This window comes from Lygodium microphyllum, chromosome 29 (assembly GCF_053477565.2).
Source record: "Lygodium microphyllum isolate KBCC chromosome 29, Lygodium_microphyllum_v1.1.10, whole genome shotgun sequence".
NCBI classification, from domain to species: domain Eukaryota; kingdom Viridiplantae; phylum Streptophyta; class Polypodiopsida; order Schizaeales; family Lygodiaceae; genus Lygodium; species Lygodium microphyllum.
The window spans coordinates 59472178-59492500 of record NC_141163.1 but is presented as its reverse complement, the minus strand read 5'-3'; the positions used below and the strand labels follow the sequence as shown (position 1 = coordinate 59492500).

General features: G+C 41.3%; 1 protein-coding gene across 4 annotated transcripts in view; it reads left to right on the top strand.

The window, feature by feature from the left end:
- The window catches only part of KAK (HECT ubiquitin protein ligase family protein KAK), a 52035-nt gene extending 33558 nt beyond the window's left edge, over positions 1–18477 (top strand). Inside the window, exons 6-17 of one of the 4 annotated variants that reach the window (XM_087671481.1) lie at positions 11815–12042; positions 12124–12245; positions 12339–13782; positions 13873–13971; positions 14433–16112; positions 16390–16620; positions 16699–16803; positions 17078–17158; positions 17248–17316; positions 17399–17527; positions 17714–17860; positions 17939–18477. In XM_087671481.1, the coding sequence (XP_087527607.1) occupies positions 11815–12042; positions 12124–12245; positions 12339–13782; positions 13873–13971; positions 14433–16112; positions 16390–16620; positions 16699–16803; positions 17078–17158; positions 17248–17316; positions 17399–17527; positions 17714–17860; positions 17939–18004 (4401 nt within the window). In that variant the 3' untranslated portion in view covers positions 18005–18477. Of the gene's footprint in view, positions 1–11814; positions 12043–12123; positions 12246–12338; positions 13783–13872; positions 13981–14432; positions 16113–16389; positions 16621–16698; positions 16804–17077; positions 17159–17247; positions 17317–17398; positions 17528–17713 lie in introns of all 4 variants that reach the window. The other 3 variants (XM_087671480.1, XM_087671479.1, XM_087671478.1) reach the window with 3 other exon arrangements.
- The last annotated feature ends 1846 nt before the right edge of the window (positions 18478–20323 follow it).

The window sequence follows — 20323 nt, the reverse complement described above, 5'->3', positions numbered from 1 at the left end:
GCCTATGAATCGGACCATATAGGATAAGGTCCGTACAATGCTGTCACATGTTGCTTTACCTTATGGTTTTTGGGCAAAGGCTGTTATGACAGCCGTACACTTGATTAATCGGTCACCAAATAGGTTTTTGCGGAGGGAAGTTCCCCAAGAAGTGTGGTCGGGCAAGCCACCTTCGTATGCACACTTGAAAGTGTTTGGCTGTGAAGCATTTATGCACATGCGTAAGGACGATCACAACGAACTTGAGCCAGAGTCTTGTAAATGTATTTTTCTAGGACATGGTGATGAAGGTGAAATGGGGTATAGATTATGGGATCCTGAGAAAAGAAAAGTAGTATGCAGCAATGGTGTTATCTTTCGGGAAGATCGCATGCACAAACAGCTCGAAAAAAATGAGGAACTCCGTGGGGTTGTATTTCGGGAAGGAATACCTTTTGGACAACAAAATGTGGCCGTTGTACAGCAGCAAATACCTGCTGTAAATGAACCTGCAAATGCAGAAAATATTGCTAGAAATGATCAGCCGATCATTGCCCATAATGATGATGCACTTGATGTGCAGGAACAACCAAGATAGCAAGTTGTTAATGTTGATTTGCAGGCTGAAATGCCAAGACAGCAAAGCTGAAAATGGAAATTTGTAGGCTCGACAGCCATCAAACAATGATCATTGGGTTAGGAGATTGTCTAGGGCTGCTAGACAACTTGATAGGTTCGTTCTTGGTGCAAACAATGTGGCTGATTATGTCATGTTGACAAACCGTGGTGAATTGTCTTGCTTCAAGAAGCAATGGATAGACAAGACAACAAGAAATGGTATAAAGCCATGTTGTCAGAGATGGACTCTCTTGAGAAAAATGACACTTGGGACTTGGTGGAGTTGCCTAAAGGGTAGAAAATCCTTCCAGGCAAATGGGTTTACAAGATGAAGGTCACTTCTGGTTTCTCGCCAAAGTACAAAGCAAGATTGGTTGCAAAGGGGTACAAGCAGAAACATGGAGTTGACTTTGATGAGATCTCCTCTCCTGTGGTCAAGATGATTGCATTGAGAACCTTTTTTGGCTTGGTTTTAGCTGAAGGTATGTACAGATGGATCTAAATATTGCATTCTTACATGGTGATCTGCATAAAGACATATATATGCAGCAACTTAAAGGGTTTGTGGCAAAAGGGAAAGAGAAGATGGTATGTAAACTCAAAAAGAGTTTGTATGGGCTGAAACAAGCACCAAGAGGACGGTATCATAAGTTTGATATATCTATGTAGTCTCAAGGTTTTTATAGAAGTCAAGTGGATCACTGCTTGTACACCAAGAAGGCAACAATGTTGAGAAACCCTTCATCCTTCACTCGCAGTTTGCATTTTGGGTTTAGGGTTTGCAGCCCTAAAAAGGGGTGCCATCCTAGATTGACTATGCCTATTTATAGGCCACTCTCACATTCATTTCTCATGGCTGATTCATTCAATCCGTCACCTCTTCTCTCTAGTCTCTCCATTGCCCTCACACCTCTTCAAGAGGACATTGCGGTTCATGGTTCATTGCTGTCTTCATCATCTTTCTTGTGCTATGGCACCCTTGTTCCCTTGTATCACATTCACTCCATGATTCAGAACTTCATCATTCCATTCATCAGAATTTCTTCTCTCTTCTCTTTTTTTCTTCCATGTTTGCCGAGTTCACTCTGTGTTTCTCCCCGCTAATCCTACTGCCTCATTAATACGTCATCTTTTGATATGGTAACAGAGTTGGATCTGTTCAAACAACGGCAAAGATCATCCAGTCCAATGAAGGCAAAGACCGGTGGCGGGTTCCTCCACTTCTCTTCTTCTTCCGTTGCATCAACATCTTGTTTTTGCAGGGTTTCAAGTGTTTCAGCTTGCTGCCCACACCCTGTTCGCGGAGGCCATCTTAGTTGAAGCTGTTCATTGCTGCCTCCATCGGTTGGCGCCTGGTTTCCAGTCCTCTTCACGCAATTTGGAGCTGATTTAAGTTAGACGACTGTTGTTCTTGTGGAGACTTGTTGCCGTACAACCTGCCACATCATCACAGTCCTGCTATTCGCGTTTTTAGTCTTTTTCTCTCTTGTAAGCTGTGTTGCTTGCACTTTTAGTTTTTTTCTCTCTTGCTGCTTGTGTTTTTAGTCTTTCTCTCTCCTTCAAGCTGTCACTCTTGCGTTTTTAGTCTTTCTCTCTTGTTGCTTGTGTTTTTAGTCTTTCTCTCTCCTCACCTGCGTTTTTCTAGTGGTTGTTGTCTCTTACTACTAGTCACATCCTCCCACTGACAGCTCACTTTCAGCTTTTCCACTACCCTCCCATCCCTTCAGGTGGACATTGTAGTTCGTGCTTCACACTGTCCTGACACCCCTTGAGACGGACATTGCGGTTCGTGGTTCATGGTGGTTGACCTCTTCCTTCTTCAGCAAGGCACAGTAGTATCCATGGCTTCTTTACCAACAGATGACCAGACTACTAGGTACTCCTACTGTGGCATCACCAGACACACCACTGATGCTTGTCGACATCGACCTTTGCTCCCCATCCCTCCGGAGTATATGCGTCTTCCACCAAGTACTCCTTGTGTCACCTCTTCTTTTTGGGCCACAAAGATCGTTCTACATTGGCTATCAGGGTACTATGCTTAAGACAATAAGACGTATCGCATGGGCACTAAGTCCTTTCGAGCACATGGAGAATCGATTGGCGCTATGAGCTCTCGGAGATCGTCGCAATGCTAGTGACAGTCTTCTTCCACTTATTTTTAGGTACAGTGGCTTCCACGACCTATGGATCTGTAGTTCGCTCCATCAAGAGACAATGATTGTTTGATACCGTCTTCTCATCAGTCTACTCCTTCGAGAGACAGTGGTTGCGCGACTCCTTCCTTTTCTTCGGCTACCCAATCTGCTCCACTGAGAGACGAGGACTGTTGCCCACCTCTTGCTCATTCTGAGTCCCACCCTTCGCCACCCTCGACTACTCAAGTTCGAGAGGCTACCTCTGGGAGCTCTTCAATAACCCAGATACCTTCTTCGGCTCGACTGGCGGTAGTTCCTTCGTCATCAGACATTTCAGAGTCCGTGATCCATGAGTTTTTAGATTTCTTATCTACTTCAGAGGGGAATTCAAAGGAGGATGTTATTTCTTTGCCCTTAGAGGGGAAATCTACTTCTTGTTCGACTTCAACGGAGGCCCCTCCACCTCTCATCTCAAAGAGGGAACCTATTCCACATGAAAATCTTCACCCATCCTCTACTTTTGGGATGGTTGTCTTTGACCAGTCCTCTCTTCTACTGATACCCAAGATTTTCATGTACCACCTGGATCGGGACCTCAGAGATTCTCAGTCGTGACTTGGTTATGAGGCCTTCGTATTACTTTTCAGCATGGATGCACAGAGCTAGTGGCTTTTTTCAGGAGGTTGTGTTTCAGGTTCTCCAGTTCACTCTGTCTATTGGTCTTTACTGCAAGTTTTGCTTTTCGGTGGAAATCTTGGATCTTAGGGATCCTCTACATCTTTTTCCTTCTCTTATCTTTTTGCCTTGGTCACCTGGTTAGCATGAATCCACCTCTCGAGATCGAGTACGGGCATATTCTTATGGTTCTCGGCACCAAGCAAAGTTTGAAATTCCTCCTATGCATTGCATGCTTTCATCATCTTTGTACTTGGGCACTTGCGCAAGTGAACGATTTTTCCACAAGCGACACGGTCCCAATGGCACCTGTTGCATGAGTATTCTTTGGTATGTAACATTCCATCTCCACCTCACTCTTCTCTTGTTGTCCTTTTTGGGCCTGAGAGGAGGTATTGAGAAACCCTTCACCCTTCAACTGTAGTTTGTGTTTTGCGTTTAGGGTTTGCAATCCCAAAAAGAGACGCTATCCTAGACTGATTGTGCCTATTTATAGGCCACTCTCTCATTCATTCCTCACGGTTGATTCATTCAGTCTGTCAGCTCTTCTCTTGAGTCTCTTCACTACCCTCACACCCCTCAAGTGGACATTGCGGCTTATGGTTCGTTGCTGTCTTCATTATCTCTCTTGTGCTACGGCACCCTTGGTCCCTTGTATCACATTCACTCCATGATTCAGAACTTTCATAATTTCATTCATGTTTGTCGAGTTCACTCTACGTTCCTCCCCGCCAACCCTACTGTCTCTTTGGTACTCCATCTTTTGACAAACAGATGGTAGCCTGATTATCTTGATTCTATATGTTGATGTCATGCTGATTGTTGGCAGGGATACTCATGTCTTGGACTCACTAAAGCAAAGTCTTCATGGTAGTTTTGATATGAAAGATCTTGGTGATGCAAATCACATTCTTGGCATGCGAATACTCAGAGATATGCCAAAAGCGTTGCTCTATCTATCTCAGTAGTTATATATCTCTAAGGTTTTGCAGTGTTTGAATATGAAGGGGGGGAAAACAATTGGGGTTCCATTGTCTCCATATGTGAAACTAAGTACAGAGGATAGTCCTACATCTAATGATGAGAAGGTTGAAATGACCAAGATACCATATGCTTTAGTTGTTGACAGTTTGATGTGTGCTATGGTTGCTACATGTCCTGACATTGCATTTGTAGGGGGAGTGGTTAGCAGATACATGGCAAACCCTGGTAAAAAGCATTGGGAAGCAGTGAAATGTATTATGAGATACCTCAAAGGCACAAAGGATTTGTGCATCTGCTTTGAAAAGCATAAGGCATCTGTTGTTGGCTTTACGGATGCAAACTGTGCTGGTCATGCAGACTGTAGAAAGTCCACTTCTGAGTATGTGTTTTTATCTTCACAGGAGGAGTAGTCTCTTGGATCTCTAAGCTACAAAAGTATGTTGCATTGTCTACTACAGAGGCAGAGTATGTGGTTGTCACTAAGGCATGTAAGGAGACTTTATGGCTTTCTTGTCTTGTGGGAGAGCTTGACATTACAAAGTTACATGTTCTCCATTGTGATAGTTAGAGTGATATCATGCTAGCACGGAATCCCGTCTTTTATAGAAAGATAAAGCAAATACACGTGAAGCGTTATTTCATTAGAGATGTACTTGACAGCAAGAGCATTGAGCTTGTCATAGCGCATATAGATGATAATCCTACAGATCTTCTCTCGAAGGCTCTTCTAGCAGAGCGGTTCGCTCATTGCCGACAGATGATGGGAGTTGGATATGTATATGTATTTCAGCTTTGTACATACCTAGACTTAGCTGATTCTTTTCTGCTCTTAAGACATATTGCCTTTAGGTGGGAGGTTGTTGGGAATAAAGGGCCATCGCATCTATTATATGTGCACGGGTGTGAACATAGCCTTAGCACATTTGTACTTTCATATATACCTATATATATCTATATATATCTATCTATTTCAAACCTTAAGAGGGTTACTAGTCATTGTACAGAACATCAAGTGTCGTGCTCACTCTGCTTTCTATTGCTCTCTATTCTGTGTATGTGTTATCCGTCGGGTTCACTCTCAGCTCCGTCACACTCTATTAGTAATTCTTGTTGCATCAAAAGAAAAGCATTTATCACATTTGCATCTGCTTGTTGTGTTCCCGTAGTCAGAGAGGAGAGTGATTGTAGTTATCGGGAAGCAGTCTTGGGTTGATATGGCCTTTTAAGATTATATGACATGAACATGTTTGCTTGGCCTTTTGTTTCTGGTCTAGGTTTGCCTAGTTTGGGAAGATTATATGGATTGGAGAAAAGGTATTGTGTGATCTTATTCTTTTGCTTTTTTAAGGAGGAAGTTATTGATGTATCAGAATTATTAGATTTTGATGAGCTTTGTTTTACTTGCTTTTCTTTTGGCCTTCTTGAAGATTCATCTCTAAAAGTAGAAGTAGAAGAAGTATCTATATACATTTTCTTTTCCCCAAGAAAATGCATTGCATGCGGATTTACATGTTTAAAATTATCAGGATTAATCATGTTATCCTCAGAATCTTTAGTGGAATTTGATATTGTATGACTCAGTACTTATATTTGCGGTAGGAGTATGCTAAGAAGTGTTGCTATCTCTGGAGTCAATAGAGATGTCTTCATTGTTATAAGAGTAACTTTCAGTATCCGAATAATCAGAGTATTCATCTGATGAGGTAGAGTTATAATGATACATATTTACTTTTGCAGAATTAGCATGTGCTTTGCCTTTTTTGGGATATTTATTTGCCAAGTGAGATGAGCTTCCTCAAATTTAACATTTGAGGTCTTTCTTTTTTGAATCCTTTTCATAGTTTTTTGTCTTATCAGATCTGTGATAAGATTTTCCATGTGTGTGGCAATGAGAATGCCAAGAGTGTTTGGAGAATCTATAACCATTGTCTTGCTTGTTGAAGTAAGACTTGAAGTTTCTGTGGTAGTTGTGACAATGCTAGTCTTTTTTGCTAGTAGTTTCATAGCTACAGTTTTCCCATTCAAAATCAAGTTCGAATTTTAAGGTTGTTTTACAAATAGACGGAGGAAACTTTTGTTTCAGTTGAGTCATTTTTTGATTTCTATTTTTATGAAGTTTGTCCTACACTATCTATGAAATTTTTATTTTTATTTTTATTTTCTGTTTAAAATAGAAAGAAATTGGTTCTAGTAATGAACATACCAGATGTTCTTTCATTGGGTTGTTATGGGCTCCAAGACCTTCGTATAGCTAATCTCTCATGTAGATAAGATACTCTTTGTACATTCTGAGGTCACACAGTTTAGACTTGAGAAATGCTTCTCGTACTTCAAGCACGTCATCCCATTTGTTTCCTAGTAGCTCACTTAGTAAGAGCTTAAAAAATATCTAGGTTGGGTTTGTATGTTAAACAATCGCCATTTTGACCTGTGGGTGTATAGATATCCACCATTGCTTGAGGCCACTAGTAAATCCATGTCATTGCATTTAAAATATCTATTTTGTTTGTCTGTTGCTTTTCCACTATTTTTTGTTCAATGTATACATATATCATGTATATAAGGAGTTTTATTTTCTGAGGTGATTTTTAATCTATTGATCATATTGGGAATGAACCAACTTTTTCGGGCACACCAATTTTCTTACGAAATTGATTGTAGGAGGGTTTCGGAGTAGAAGTGAAAGTAGATGTAGCATTTACATGAATAGAAGTATTGATAGAATGTAATTTTGAAGATTTTTTACTTACATGACGAGCATTTATCTAGGTACGGAGAACTGATGTTGGGGAGGTCTGTGATTTGTGTGGATTTATGGGAACAAAGTCCTTATTGATCACACTGTTACCATCTTTATCTGAGGAAGTAAGTGTATAAGCAACATTTCTCTGGAAAGTTGCTTCGTCATGAAAGTGACATGCAGGGAGTTGAGTTGAAGGAATGTGTGGAGGATGTTGCTCAATGTTTTTATCCATAAATCTGGAGTTGAGTCATTCTTCGACATGGCCGGTGAATTCATATTTTTTCCAATCTTCTGGGTCAATGCATAGAGGCATTTGATCCAAAACTTTGTTAGCTTCTCTTTGTCGTCGGATTCGGCTAAGATTATATTCATCAACAATATCAAAGGCAGAATGATAATCCTTTTTTGATCAATTTGGAAATATAAATTCAAGGTCATCTGCTAATTTTGCAGTAGTATCGCTAGGTTGAAGAGATTTCTGGAATAAACCAAAACTGATAGGAGATGGATCTTGTAAGTCAAACAACATGGGGCAGTAAATATGTAGCATTTCTTGTAGTAAATCATCGTATATTCACCTTGAGAAATATCAAGATTGTAACAATGGAGATCTTTTTTTGAAACTTGAGGTGTTTTGATAATTCTTGAAGTACCTTCTCTTGTAGGTATGATCATTTTTTCTTTGTCCTTAGTAGAAAAAACTTGATGAACATTTAGAGTACTTGAAGAGGGAGAGGCAAAATGAAGTCTCTATCCCTTCTAGAATCTTTTGTTGGAGGAATTTGTCCAACATATAACAGCATTTGTAGTAGGTCTGAGTGAACTGACTATTTGTTGATAGTATTGGAGTTGATTTTATTGTAGAAGACTTCACCATTTGTTGGCATAAGCCAAGTGTTTGATCAGATATTTGTTGTAGAGAATCCATTTTTTCAATTAAGCCAGTTAATGCTAAGTGTGTCCAGTTGACAGCTTGGATTTCAGTAGTCCAAGAAGTAGTATCTTGGGGTCTCAAGTAAGGAGCATCCTTATATTGATTATTTTTATATTCAAATTCCTGTACGGCATTGAGAACCGAAGAAGAAGAAGAAAAAGAAGAAGAAGCCTTTTTTATTAATTTTCTGCAGTTTTGGCACACACCATCTACAATTTGTTCATGAGAACATGGTTATGTATGGAACTTCAAAACATTTGCTTTCTGAGAAGCAAAAACGTTCAACTGTGGTTGTACTGGGAATCGAGGAATCACTAGGTCAGCAATAGATGTTTCTTGTGCTTGTTGTTGGGGCAAAAATAAAGTTTTCCCTTTAATATTTTGTACCTTAGTAACCTTGGGAGGTAGTAGTTCTTTCTTTTTTAGTGTAGAGATGCCTATCTGCCATTTATGTAGTAATTCTATCGACACAGTCTAGAAGAAACCTTTGTGTGGTCTCGTTTGACTTTATAATGATCGTGTGGCCCTTATCTTTAGGAGCGTTAACTCCTTCTATAACTCTAGGTATAGCTAATGACATATAGCGAAATACCATTCTATACTGTATAGCTAAATGGGCAGAAGATGCCTTCATCTGCAGCCCCATAGTTCTAATATGAAGCATTAACAATTTTGATAGGTAGGGGTCATCTATGGCTATTACATAGTTAGGACGCAATTCAGAGAAAATTGGTCCATTAGATAGAGGTGAGACAACATCACCTACTATCATATCATGAAGTTGAAGATGTCGTGTATCTAGAATAGCAGCCATACAAGAGGCATTAAGGCCTCGACGGAAGAGGGGAATAATTCAAATCGCTATATATCCTAAATGGATATAGGGATAGTCCTTATGTTGGTGTTTTTGAATTTTTGGATAAACAAGTGTTGATAGATTTACATGTTGATCTTCGGAGAGAGAGAGAGAGTCACCTACTGTGAGTATGCCTTGGTCTTCAATATACATGGTGCTTTAAACTGGAACAATTGATTCTCACCGTAAATATGAGATGCATCGATTTCATGTAGAATCCATTTGGAGCTTGGTTGAGACTCATCGACGATGATTGTTGAATTGCCCAAAGACTAGTAACACTTAGAAAGTGTCGGGTGCAAAAAACACATTATCAGCTTGATGTGAAGAAGCCATTAGGGATTAATGGACGACTGAGGGTGAACGCTAAAAAACACAGCAAACAACGGCGACACACCCTAACTATCTAAACACAAGCAGAACCTCACTTTGTCACTGACTACCTTGCTTCTCTCAAGTGGTTATGTGATATGGCTGTGATACCAAACACAGAGTGAGCACAACGGAAGGTAAAAATGTGTCCGGCAGGATCAAAATCCTTTGATTGTAGATAGAAGTGTGAAGGGCAGGATCAAAATCCTCTAACACTCACTGACATCTTGAGGTCCTTGGCTTGTCACAAGGATGTGAAATTTTGAGTGTTGTTTAGCATATGTGATGCACATGGTAGTTATTTCATAGTAACAAGCCAAGGACCTTGAGGATGCAGTGGGTGTCAAAGGCAAAAGTTGTGTTAAGTTATGCCAGTTGGGCTTTAGGGATTAGTTGTTGTTAGTTTTGATCCTAAGACAATTATTTGGCCAAGAAGTGTCGGTGGTGACACTAGGGAGGTTGGGGACCACTCCAGGTTGCAAATAGCGTAGCCAATTTAATCATGGATGGGCACATTTAATTTTGGGCAAGGTCATAAATTTCAGGATTATTTTATTTTGAAAATTAATTAAATTGGTGGATAATGCTGAAAAATGGGTTTAGAAGGTTGCCATGAGGCAAAAATGCCCATGCAAATTGAGAAAACGTTTTTGGGGGTTGGGTTTCAGCCATTCAGTGAGAGAGAGAGAGAGAGAGAGAGAGAGAGAGAGAGAGAGAGAGAGAGCGAGCTGCTGGTCCATTTTTTGATCAGCGAACAACAATTTGTTGCAGAAGACAAGCCATCTGGGGCCCCCGAGAGGGAGTCACCTTCTAGGGGCTAGCAATAGCATTGGTGATCATGTGACAACATTTTGGAGGTGCTTGGCAATAGATGGTTGGAGCAACTAGCGGGCAGAATTTAGGGGTTTCTTGCAAAGAAAATCAGACTTTTCTCTCATCTCCGCTTTCTCTCACCTTTTGCAACCCATTCTTAGGAGATCTAAGCATTTCTTAGCCATTTTAAGTAGATCTCAGATCTCAACCAAATTTGATGGACAACAAAGAGATCTTTGTTGTAAACCTTAAATTTTTGAAAAGCACTTGAAATTTGTGGAATTGACAAGGATTTCAGATGCCAAGCCATCCATTGTGAATTGGGGCAACATTTGGCCACTTGGTGGTTCCATTTGTGCAATTCCTAGGTGAAAATCAAGGGGCAATTGGCCCAAATTGCTTGCTGATTGTATGTACAGCAAGGGGCTTTTGGATCAGCAAAGGAGATTGTGGAATCTCAACTTGCACTCAATCCATTAGCAATTAAAGCTAAGGAAATACTGAAAGGGGCGCTAGTTTTGGGACCAATCGGGTGTCTACTCTCCAAGATTGCTAAGGTAAATTGCTCATTTCAATTTATGTTTATTTGTTGATTGTTGTAATTAAGTGCTTAATGGGGGAATTGCTACCCTTTCCAAGAAGGAAGGTTGGTTTCATAGCCCATTGTGAATAAACAGCCTTGCATAACATGTGCGCCTCACATTTGAACATTTGATTGACAACTAAATCAAATGCTAAGCAAAGCATCAGCAATTCTTGTCCTTTTGACACCAATATAACTTATTACGACATTTTGCGTGTTGACACCCACTAACATCTTGGGGTCCTTCATTGTGAAATAACTAACTTGTGCATCACACGTTTGCACATTTGATCAACAATTGATCAAATCCTAAGCAAAGCATCAAAATTTCATGTCCTCGTGACAATTGCAATTATGTAATGCTTTATAGTATAAGTTTGGTGAGCAAAACATGTCAACGCATACTATACAAATGAGAAACAGAACTGAATCCACTAGTGTGCAACCAAAGCAAACACAACAATTGTCACCGTGGCAAGGAAGAGCAAGAACAGATCAACCTCTTTTTGTCCAAGAGGGAGGATCTTAGCTGCAATGGTTCTAGAAATACAAATGGTTCCACAAAATGGCAAGGGCACATACATGCGGATCGAACTTCAGCAAGTGACTGCACCATGAGAGAACACAAACCAGTCAAAAGGGTGGCTGGGGGCACATACATGCGGATCGAACTTCAGCAAGTGACTGCACCATGAGAGAACACAAACCAGTCAAAAGGGTGGCTGCCTGATTCCCCATAAGGTGGACACACATGAGATGCTAAAGTGACTGCTAACAGTGCCTAGGTGCAATAGTATATCTGTTCTTAATAGTTCAGGAGTCTGGCTGGGAGATGTGTCACCTTTCCTTATCCTTCAAATCATTGAAGAAGAGTTGTTTACTCCTAGAATTGCTATAAAGATTCTGATCCTCTCTTGTTCAACTTTTCAAATATGCTAATGCGGATGTGTGTTGTTGAAGGAGTAGCTGTTTAGTGTTGTCCAGAAATTGCTCTTTCTGTCACTGTGTTTAGGCTTTGTGATATTCATCTCTTATGTGTGAGATTCTGTTATAATATTCGTCTCTTATGTACGAGATTCTGTTATGATATTCTTCTCTTATGTCTGAATTCTGTTGCAGCTTCGTGAGATTGTTACTCTTGTCAATGAACTGCTACCCCCAATGCCACAATCAGCTGTCCCACCAAATGGGGTCATTTTGTCACGAAGTGCTTCCCGAAAGCAGTCTGCTGGCTCCTCTGCCAAAGCTGATGAGATAGCACAGATGTCTACTCGTGAGAAGCTGCTGCAAGATCAGCCTGATCTCTTAAGTCAATTTGGGAGCGATATGTTTCCAGTTCTGATCCAGGTGACTGTGCTTCTATTTTGATCAATGGCTTAAGCTATATGTACTACCTTGCTGGTGTTCTTAACTCCACATGTTTTGCAGGTATATGGGTCCAGTGTAAACCCTCAAGTCCGACACAGATGTCTTGCCGCGATAAGTAAACTAGTGCATTTTAGCACACCAGACATTTTGCGATCTCTTTTCAGAGAATTAAATATAGCAAGGTAATGCTAGTAACTATTAAATACTGATTTTATATAGAAAAACGTAGACACATGGGGGAGTGTTTGAATGTGCCTTGTGCTCTTTTTCTGCAGCTTCCTTGCCGGGGTACTGGCATCCAAAGATTCTTCTGTGCTGATAACAGCCTTGCAGATTGCAGAGATGTTAATGTTAAAGCTTCCAGACGTCTTTACAAAGCTCTTTGTCAAAGAAGGAGTAGTCCATGCAGTTGATAACATGATTGTCGCTGATCATGGAAGCTCTTCCATTCATCCATCTCCCTCTTTGGGAAGAACAGGAGACGGCTCAGCAGGACATAGTGGCACTCCACCTGTTAGACCACGACGGGGAACAAGGAGGCGTTCTAGTGGCTCTCACAGTGAGATGGTACCAGAAGAAGTCAAGTCTCTAAGCTGTGGTGGACATGTTGGCTCGCCTCCATCTAGTTGTAGTATAGATGCATTGACACATACATCCAAGAGCAGTTTGCGTTCTCAAGCATTAACATCAGCTAAGCATTTCAAGGAGACCTACTTTCCTGCTGAGTTGGGTATTGCAGACGTGGGCATTACTGAGAGTCTCAGCAAACTGAAAGCATTATGTTTGAAGTTAAATGGTGATACAGCACCTAGCTCGAAAGGTAAACTGAAAGGCAAGGGGAAGACTTCTGGACCACCTTTGATAAATGATGAAACGGCTATGGCAACCTTAGCTGAGATACTGACTGAACTTTGTAGAGGCGATGGTGTTTCTACATTTGAGTTTGTGGGGTCAGGAATAGTAGGATCTTTGCTAAATTATTTTTCTTGTGGGGCTCAGTCCATAGAGAATCTGTTGGATGCTAGATTACGACAGCAGGCTCTTGACAGGTTGAAGCACTTTATTGCAGTTGCGATGCAACCTGTTGATGGAGGAACTGAGCCACCTGCTACTATACTAGTACGCAAACTTCAAAGTGCCTTGGCATCCCTTGAACGATTTCCTGTTGTACTTAGTCATGCCCCTAGGTCTGGTTCAGGCAGTGCTAGTATTGCGGCTGGATTGAGTGCTTTGGCTCAGCCCTTTAAGCTGCGGCTTTCTAGGGCTCCGGGTGAGAGGACATTGCGAGATTACTCATCAAATATTGTTCTTATTGATCCTTTAGCAACTCTCTCCTCAATTGAGGAGTTTTTATGGCCAAGAGTGCAAAGATCAGATATCTCACAGAAACCAGCCCCAGTGAGTGCTTCAGAAGTTGCTAATTTACCTAGTACAAACTCGCCATCCACTTCTGCTCCTGCAACAAGGCCATCAACAAGGTCTCGATCGTCTGCAGCTATGGCTTCTGAGGCACGAGCCTCAGCCAGCAAGGACTTTGAGAGTGGTACTATTGCGAGCTCCTCCAAAGTAAAAGGCAAGGGTAAAGTAGGTACTAGGCATTCAGGAGAAGAGTTGAGGGGGCCTGAGACAAGAAATGCTGCAGCAAGGAGACGTGCTGCTGCCACCACTCCAAGTACCAAGCAGGCACAAGATGAGGCTGGAGCTCATCTTGGAAGTGAGGTAATGATGTTCTACTTTGGAAGTCAGATGGTCTCGAAGTTTGTAATTTGAATAAGATTGATCAATTTCCAATGATTGGCATATATGCAGGATGAGGATGTAGAGGTTTCTCCTGTTGAATTGGATGAGGCAGTTGCTATGGAAGAGGATGATTTTTCTGAGGACGATGAGGATGAAGAGCATGAGGAGGTACGATTGGTGAGTTCTTCGGGCTCCCGGAGAATGATGACTTAAGATTGTGTGCAATGCATGGCAAACTGTTAAAAATTAAATCGCTTTATTATTGGTTAGTCACGGTGTGGCTGCCATAAATACATATGCCTTAATACAATGAATGCATTAATTAGAACAAGCAGTCTGGCAGAAGCTTCTGAGAAGCCTCAAGTAAACTTCAATTTTGCAGAAAGGTAGCACAATGCATCTTTCTAGAGTTAAACTTAATTTGCAGTCACAATGTTCAAGAGGAGCCACATCCTGATAGTTCTGACCTGCTACATGCAAGGATCCCATCTTTGAATGATAGTGGTCATCTTGTAGTTGGTGTGTTCTTGATGATTGCTTGCTAACTCTTCAACTTATCACATGAATTTCTGGTGAGTGAAGGCATGTATAAATGGTTAACTGACAGTGAACTTTTGATTTACTTGCAGGTCTTTGGTGAAGAGCCTACTCCATTATGTGTAAGTGAACGTGTCCATGATGTTCGATTGGGTGATACTGTGGCTACTGGTAATGGTGCTTCAACAAGTGCAACATCAGTAGAAATGCTGTCACGGCCGTCTGGTTTTGGCTCCACTATTCCAAACATTCACCTAAGCAGCAGGTCAGGGATTGTAACAGGTGGGGTTGAAACAAATGAATCGAGGACAGGAGGATCTTCAACATCCAGAAACTCATTGTCATTTGCAGCAGCTGCCATGGCTGGACTTGCATCAGCAGGTGGCAAAGGCTTACGGGCAAGTAGAGATCGCCGATCATTGACACCGATAGTTTCATCCTCTAACACCCCTGCAAGACTTGCCTTCACTTTGGCGGGCAAGCCATTGAACAGGTCATTCACAATTTTCCAAGCCATCCAGCGTCAGGCAATTGCAGAAGAGGAGGATGATGAAAGGTTTGCAGGACCTGAGTACTCAGCTGGTGAAGGCAAACGTTTATGGGATGAAGTCTACACCATCACCTATCAGAGGGCTGATTGTCTGTCAGAAAAAAACAACACAGGAGCCTCGAGTAGTGCTTCGTCACCAAAGCCCACAGCAGTGGCTCAAAGTCTTGCAACCACCACTGGAACAAACAATGATGGTGTAGATGGCTTAGGCCAGCAAGCATCTTTGCTTGACAGTGTTTTGCAAGGAGAATTGCCCTGCGATTTGGATAAATCCAATGCTACCTATAACATTCTTCTTTTGCTTCGTGTATTGGATGGACTAAATCGTCTCGCTCCTCGACTACATTCACAGGGAATTTCCAATGCATTTGTAGAAGGACAGATCAGTCACACGAATGAGATGACGATTTCAAGCATGTGTGTTCCTCAGGAAGAGTTTTTAAGTAGTAAGCTGACACCAAAACTTGCACGCCAGATGCAAGATGCTTTAGCCTTGTGCAGCGGTGGTCTGCCTGCCTGGTGTTACCAGCTAACTCGGGCATGCCCTTTCCTATTCCCTTTTGAAACACGTAGACAATATTTTTATTCAACAGCCTTTGGCTTGTCCCGTGCCCTTCAACGTTTGCAACAACAACAGAGTGCAGATAATCCAACTGCGTCAAATGACAGGGAGCTGCGTATAGGTAGACTGCAGCGTCAGAAGGTTCGAGTTTCAAGAAATCGCATTTTAGACTCGGCAGCAAAGGTCATGGAGCTGTACTCTGGTCATAAAGCAGTTCTTGAAGTGGAGTACTTTGGTGAAGTAGGTACTGGTCTTGGTCCAACGCTGGAGTTCTATACCTTACTGAGTCGTGATCTGCAGAAGGGCTCACTGGAAATGTGGCGGGCGAGCCCGATAGTGACGAGGCTTGATGATGGTGCATTGGGTGATGTTGATATGCATGATGCAGATTCGGAAGATCTAGATGATGCCTCTGTCACACACCAGGGAGGGGAAACAAGCAGCGGCAGGATTTTTGAGGAGGATGATTATGTACATGCTCCTCTTGGATTGTTTCCGCGTCCGTGGCCTCCTAACATGGGAAGTGGCAATGATGGAAAGTATGCCAAGGTGATAGAGCATTTTCGACTGTTAGGCAGAACTATGGGAAAAGCTCTTCAAGATGGTCGGCTGTTGGACTTACCATTATCAATAGCCTTCTACAAATTAATGCTTGGGCAGGTGAGTTTGCTGTTGACTAATCGTGTTCATATTTCAAGTAAATTGCCGTTAATTTTCTTCTGAGTAGAGGCTATGTTCAGTTTCTGTTTGTTGACTTGAATTTGTGGTTGGTTTCATGTATTTTCAAATGTCCAAGGTGCCTTGAGTTTGTTTTCTTCTGACTACATAGAGGCTGTGTTTGGTTGACCATCTTTGTTTGTCTTGCATTTGTGGTTGGGTGGTCACTGCATCATCTTTAGATGTCTATAGTGTCTAAGCTTTAGCTGTTAACGTGCAGGAGCTTGATCTTTATGACGTCAAGTTATTGGACCTGGAACTGGGTGCAACTTTACAAGAGATGCAAAATCTTGTTCGCAGGAAGCAGTTTATGGAGTCATCCACAGTAGATATAAGGCAAGACTCACACAACCTGTTATTTCGTGGGACTAAGATTGAAGACCTGTGTTTAGATTTCACGCTGCCAGGATACCCAGAGTATTTACTGAAGGCAGATGGACAGAACATTGTGGTATGTGGAAATATGCTTGGTTACAATTTTGGTCTTTCTCAATTCACTAGCATTATGCTGATAACATGTATACATTAGGTGACTCTGGAAAACCTGGAGGAGTACATATCCCTTATAGTAAATGCCACTTTGAAAACAGGGATTGCCCAACAGATGGAAGCCTTCCGAGCAGGGTTTAATCAGGTATTGTTTACTCTTATGTGTTGTCTGAATTCCATTGATTTTCAGCTATATATTTTGTGCAGGCACATGATTGCTTGAGCTTTGTACTAATAATCTGAATTAGTGGAATAGATAATAGTTTTTGGTCCAGATTATACAGAGAGGGCAGACTGAACTATCAAATGTTTTTGACCCAAATTCATGGGTTCATTACTTCACTGAGTGCCAATGATGGCTCAGTTGCCAGAAGTGGATCATCACAATATTTATTAAGGAATTATTTTTTTCTGGGCAGGTTTTTCAGCTTTCATCACTGCAAATTTTCAATGAGGAAGAACTGGATTATCTACTTTGTGGTTGCCGAGAACTTTGGGTGGTAAGTATTGACATATGTAAAAAGGTCATCTGTATTATAAGGGAGGGCTGAAAAGCATGGAAAACTAATTAGGCAGCTGATATTTACAGCCAGAGACCCTTGTTGAGCACATGAAGTTTGACCATGGTTACACTGCGGCTAGTCCACCAATTCGACATGTAAGTATATAATACAGAGAGTGGTGTAATTACCTCTAAGACATCACATGTCTTATCATTTCTCTCTTTTTAAAAATGTCAGCTTTTGGAGATAATGGGTGAGTTCAACCCAGAACAGCAAAGGGCATTTTTGCGATTTGTCACTGGTGCTCCACGACTGCCATCTGGAGGGCTTGCTGCACTGAATCCCAAACTCACTATTGTCCGGAAGGTAAAGGGTTGCCCATTTAGTGGTTGTAACTTGTCTTGGATGCTTAGAAATCGTTTTTTATTCAACAATCACAATACTGTTTCCTTCTTGTGCCGTGTTTGATTCAACAATCACAATACTGTTTCCTTCTTGTGCCTAAATTCAAAGGGGGTCTTGCTTAAATTCCTTTTTTGGTCTCTTTGGCAGCATCCAACTGGAATGAGCAGCACTGCAGCTGTATTGGGCTCAACTCCACCTGGAGCCTCTGCCTTGGGAACAACCTTAGCGGATGGTGATCTGCCCAGTGTTATGACCTGTGCAAATTATTTGAAGCTGCCTCCATATTCCTGCAAGGTTAATTCTTTTTGCATTTTTCCTTTGCATCTTGTGCACTTGGTTTTTGTAGCGTCATTGACATTGTGGTGCTTTCAGGAGGTCATGCGGGAAAGACTGTTGTATGCTATATCTGAAGGGCAAGGCTCCTTTGACTTGTCTTGAGGAGTCCAGATACAGACTTCTCTACAAGTTTAACCTAAATGATAGGCTTAATGCACGGGTCTGATCAGCCTCCTGCACCATCTACCCTTTTCAAGTTGCTTGTGGTGACTACATTCTGGTGATCCTGGTTTGTTAATACGACTGTACAGGAGCAACACGTGTGCCATGTAACCATCACCAAATGAGTTCCACATGGATATAAAATGTACATCTTAAGCTATTTGGTTATGGAGGCTTTAGAGGTGCTGAAGGAGGTTTTGGAGCCTTCTACATTTGCTTTGACTTGCCCAATGTTCCTGTGTAAAGGGAATGTTGTGTCGAGGCAAAATGAAGCCTTATTAGTACTGCGTGATCTCGTCCAGATAACAGGTTCTGGTATTGATTGCTATTTCAAGTTTTTGCCAACAAATATTCTGCTTTGCAATGATGAGGCAAAGTGTTACCACAAGATATAAATAATTTTTACCTCAAAAGTCTGCACAACACAAGTGGATCATCAGTACATCCTTGCTTTTTTAAAAAATTGGTGTTCAAATCTCATGCTGTTGGGCAGTTTAAAATGGCCCATGCCTTTACATAGGCAATATAATAATGTACTGGATACCTGAATATTTTTCTTTCTTTCACTCAAATATCAAACAAGATGTAAGAGCTGGCCCTGTGGCCTACGGTCTATATGGTCTATCTCCAAGTAAATGTATTACTGTCATCAGAGATCATCTTTGTTTGCATGGGAGTCACAATGAACTAGCCTAGTCTGTGTTTGTCATTGCGGGTGCTAGAAATCTGTCTAAAGTTTTGAGAACTTCTTTAGGTGTAATCTGATCATGGTCTGAAATTTACTCAGATGTACAGATGCAAGTTATTTATTTTGTTCATTCGTTTTTCCTTTACAAGAGCTCCAAGTTGACTACAAAGTGACGTGCTGATCTGTTTACGGTTTTACATTGTTAGTACACAGGTAGGTTGGTTTTGCACTTGGCATCCATGGACACATCTTGAATTCATAGATAAGATGGTATGCCTGGGGCAAATCCCCTTGCACCTGTAGCAGAGGTGAGTTGAAAAGCTTGCTGATACACAGCTTGATGATCCAGCTTGAAGTAGCAGAGGTGATTTCATAGACTTGCAGACCGTTCAGTTTTGAGTTGGAGGGTTGGCCTTTTAAACGTTTTACCCCTTGCTTTGCACATCAAAGGTCAACATGTTTAGGTGACAAAAGTGTACTCATTCACATGACATAACAAATCGAGGGCGTTCTTGACTTTTAAGTCTTCCTCACCACTTGCTTTGCATATCAAAAGGCAACATGTTTAAGAGTGAATATAGTCTCCTCTCTGCTTGTGAACTTGTGCCCTTTTTGGCTAATGGATGGTAACTTTGTCTCAATACATGCAAGGGCGTGTTCAATATAACGCTTGGTGATTGGGGGCATGAACACAGGTTTGTGGGAAGATGGCTGCATTTAATGTTTGGGGTACAACTGCTGATGGGTTGGCGAAAGCTCCAACTTACAAGCATTGGAAACACTAGTTTTTTTCAACAAAATGCGAGGACAATATTGTATTCAGGAAGAGGTAAATATTCACACCAGCAAGGGAATAAAATTTATAACTCTCTTTTAAGAGCTTAAAAACAGGTGTAAGAGCCTCATCAGTTTTAACCATCTTCTTAAGCATCTGGTACGCATCAACTAAAGCACTATTACAAAGGCTATCCGGGGAGACTAATGGAGTTGTGAGGCAACCAAAGACTGCCTTTTAAAGATACGGCAGGTTCATCATAGTGATACATCTAACAACATTCCAAATCTCTTTAGAGACTTATTCTGGTTTCCATGATCACCTAGAGGAATTTGCTTTCAACCTACCAAGTGATGCAAGTTTATTTTTTCCATAGCTTTCTTAATTTTCCTCCAGAAGGCCTGGGTCTCTGGATGGTCCTAGAAAAAATGTTTTTAATTGTTTCTCCTTTTTGAAAAACACACATGGGTGATGTGTTTATGAACTTAGATCCTATGTCCAGTGGCAAGCTTGTTAGTTGCTATCCTTCAACAAGGCATTGATTTTGAATGGAGTAGTAGTCCGTTTCTTCTTATGTCGTAGAGCCTCTTAGCTCAGCCTTTTGTCAAGGCAACATGGTCTTGAGTATAGCCCAATGCCACTTGGCAGTGAGCATTAGCTTTGTCATGATAGTTAATCTAATATTTGAGAAGTAAATGACAGTTCATGTGGGGAGAGGTAGGCCATCCTCTTTAATTTTTGGAGAGCACTTCTTGCAACCATACCATTTCCTTCCTATTCTTCTAAAATTGAGGAG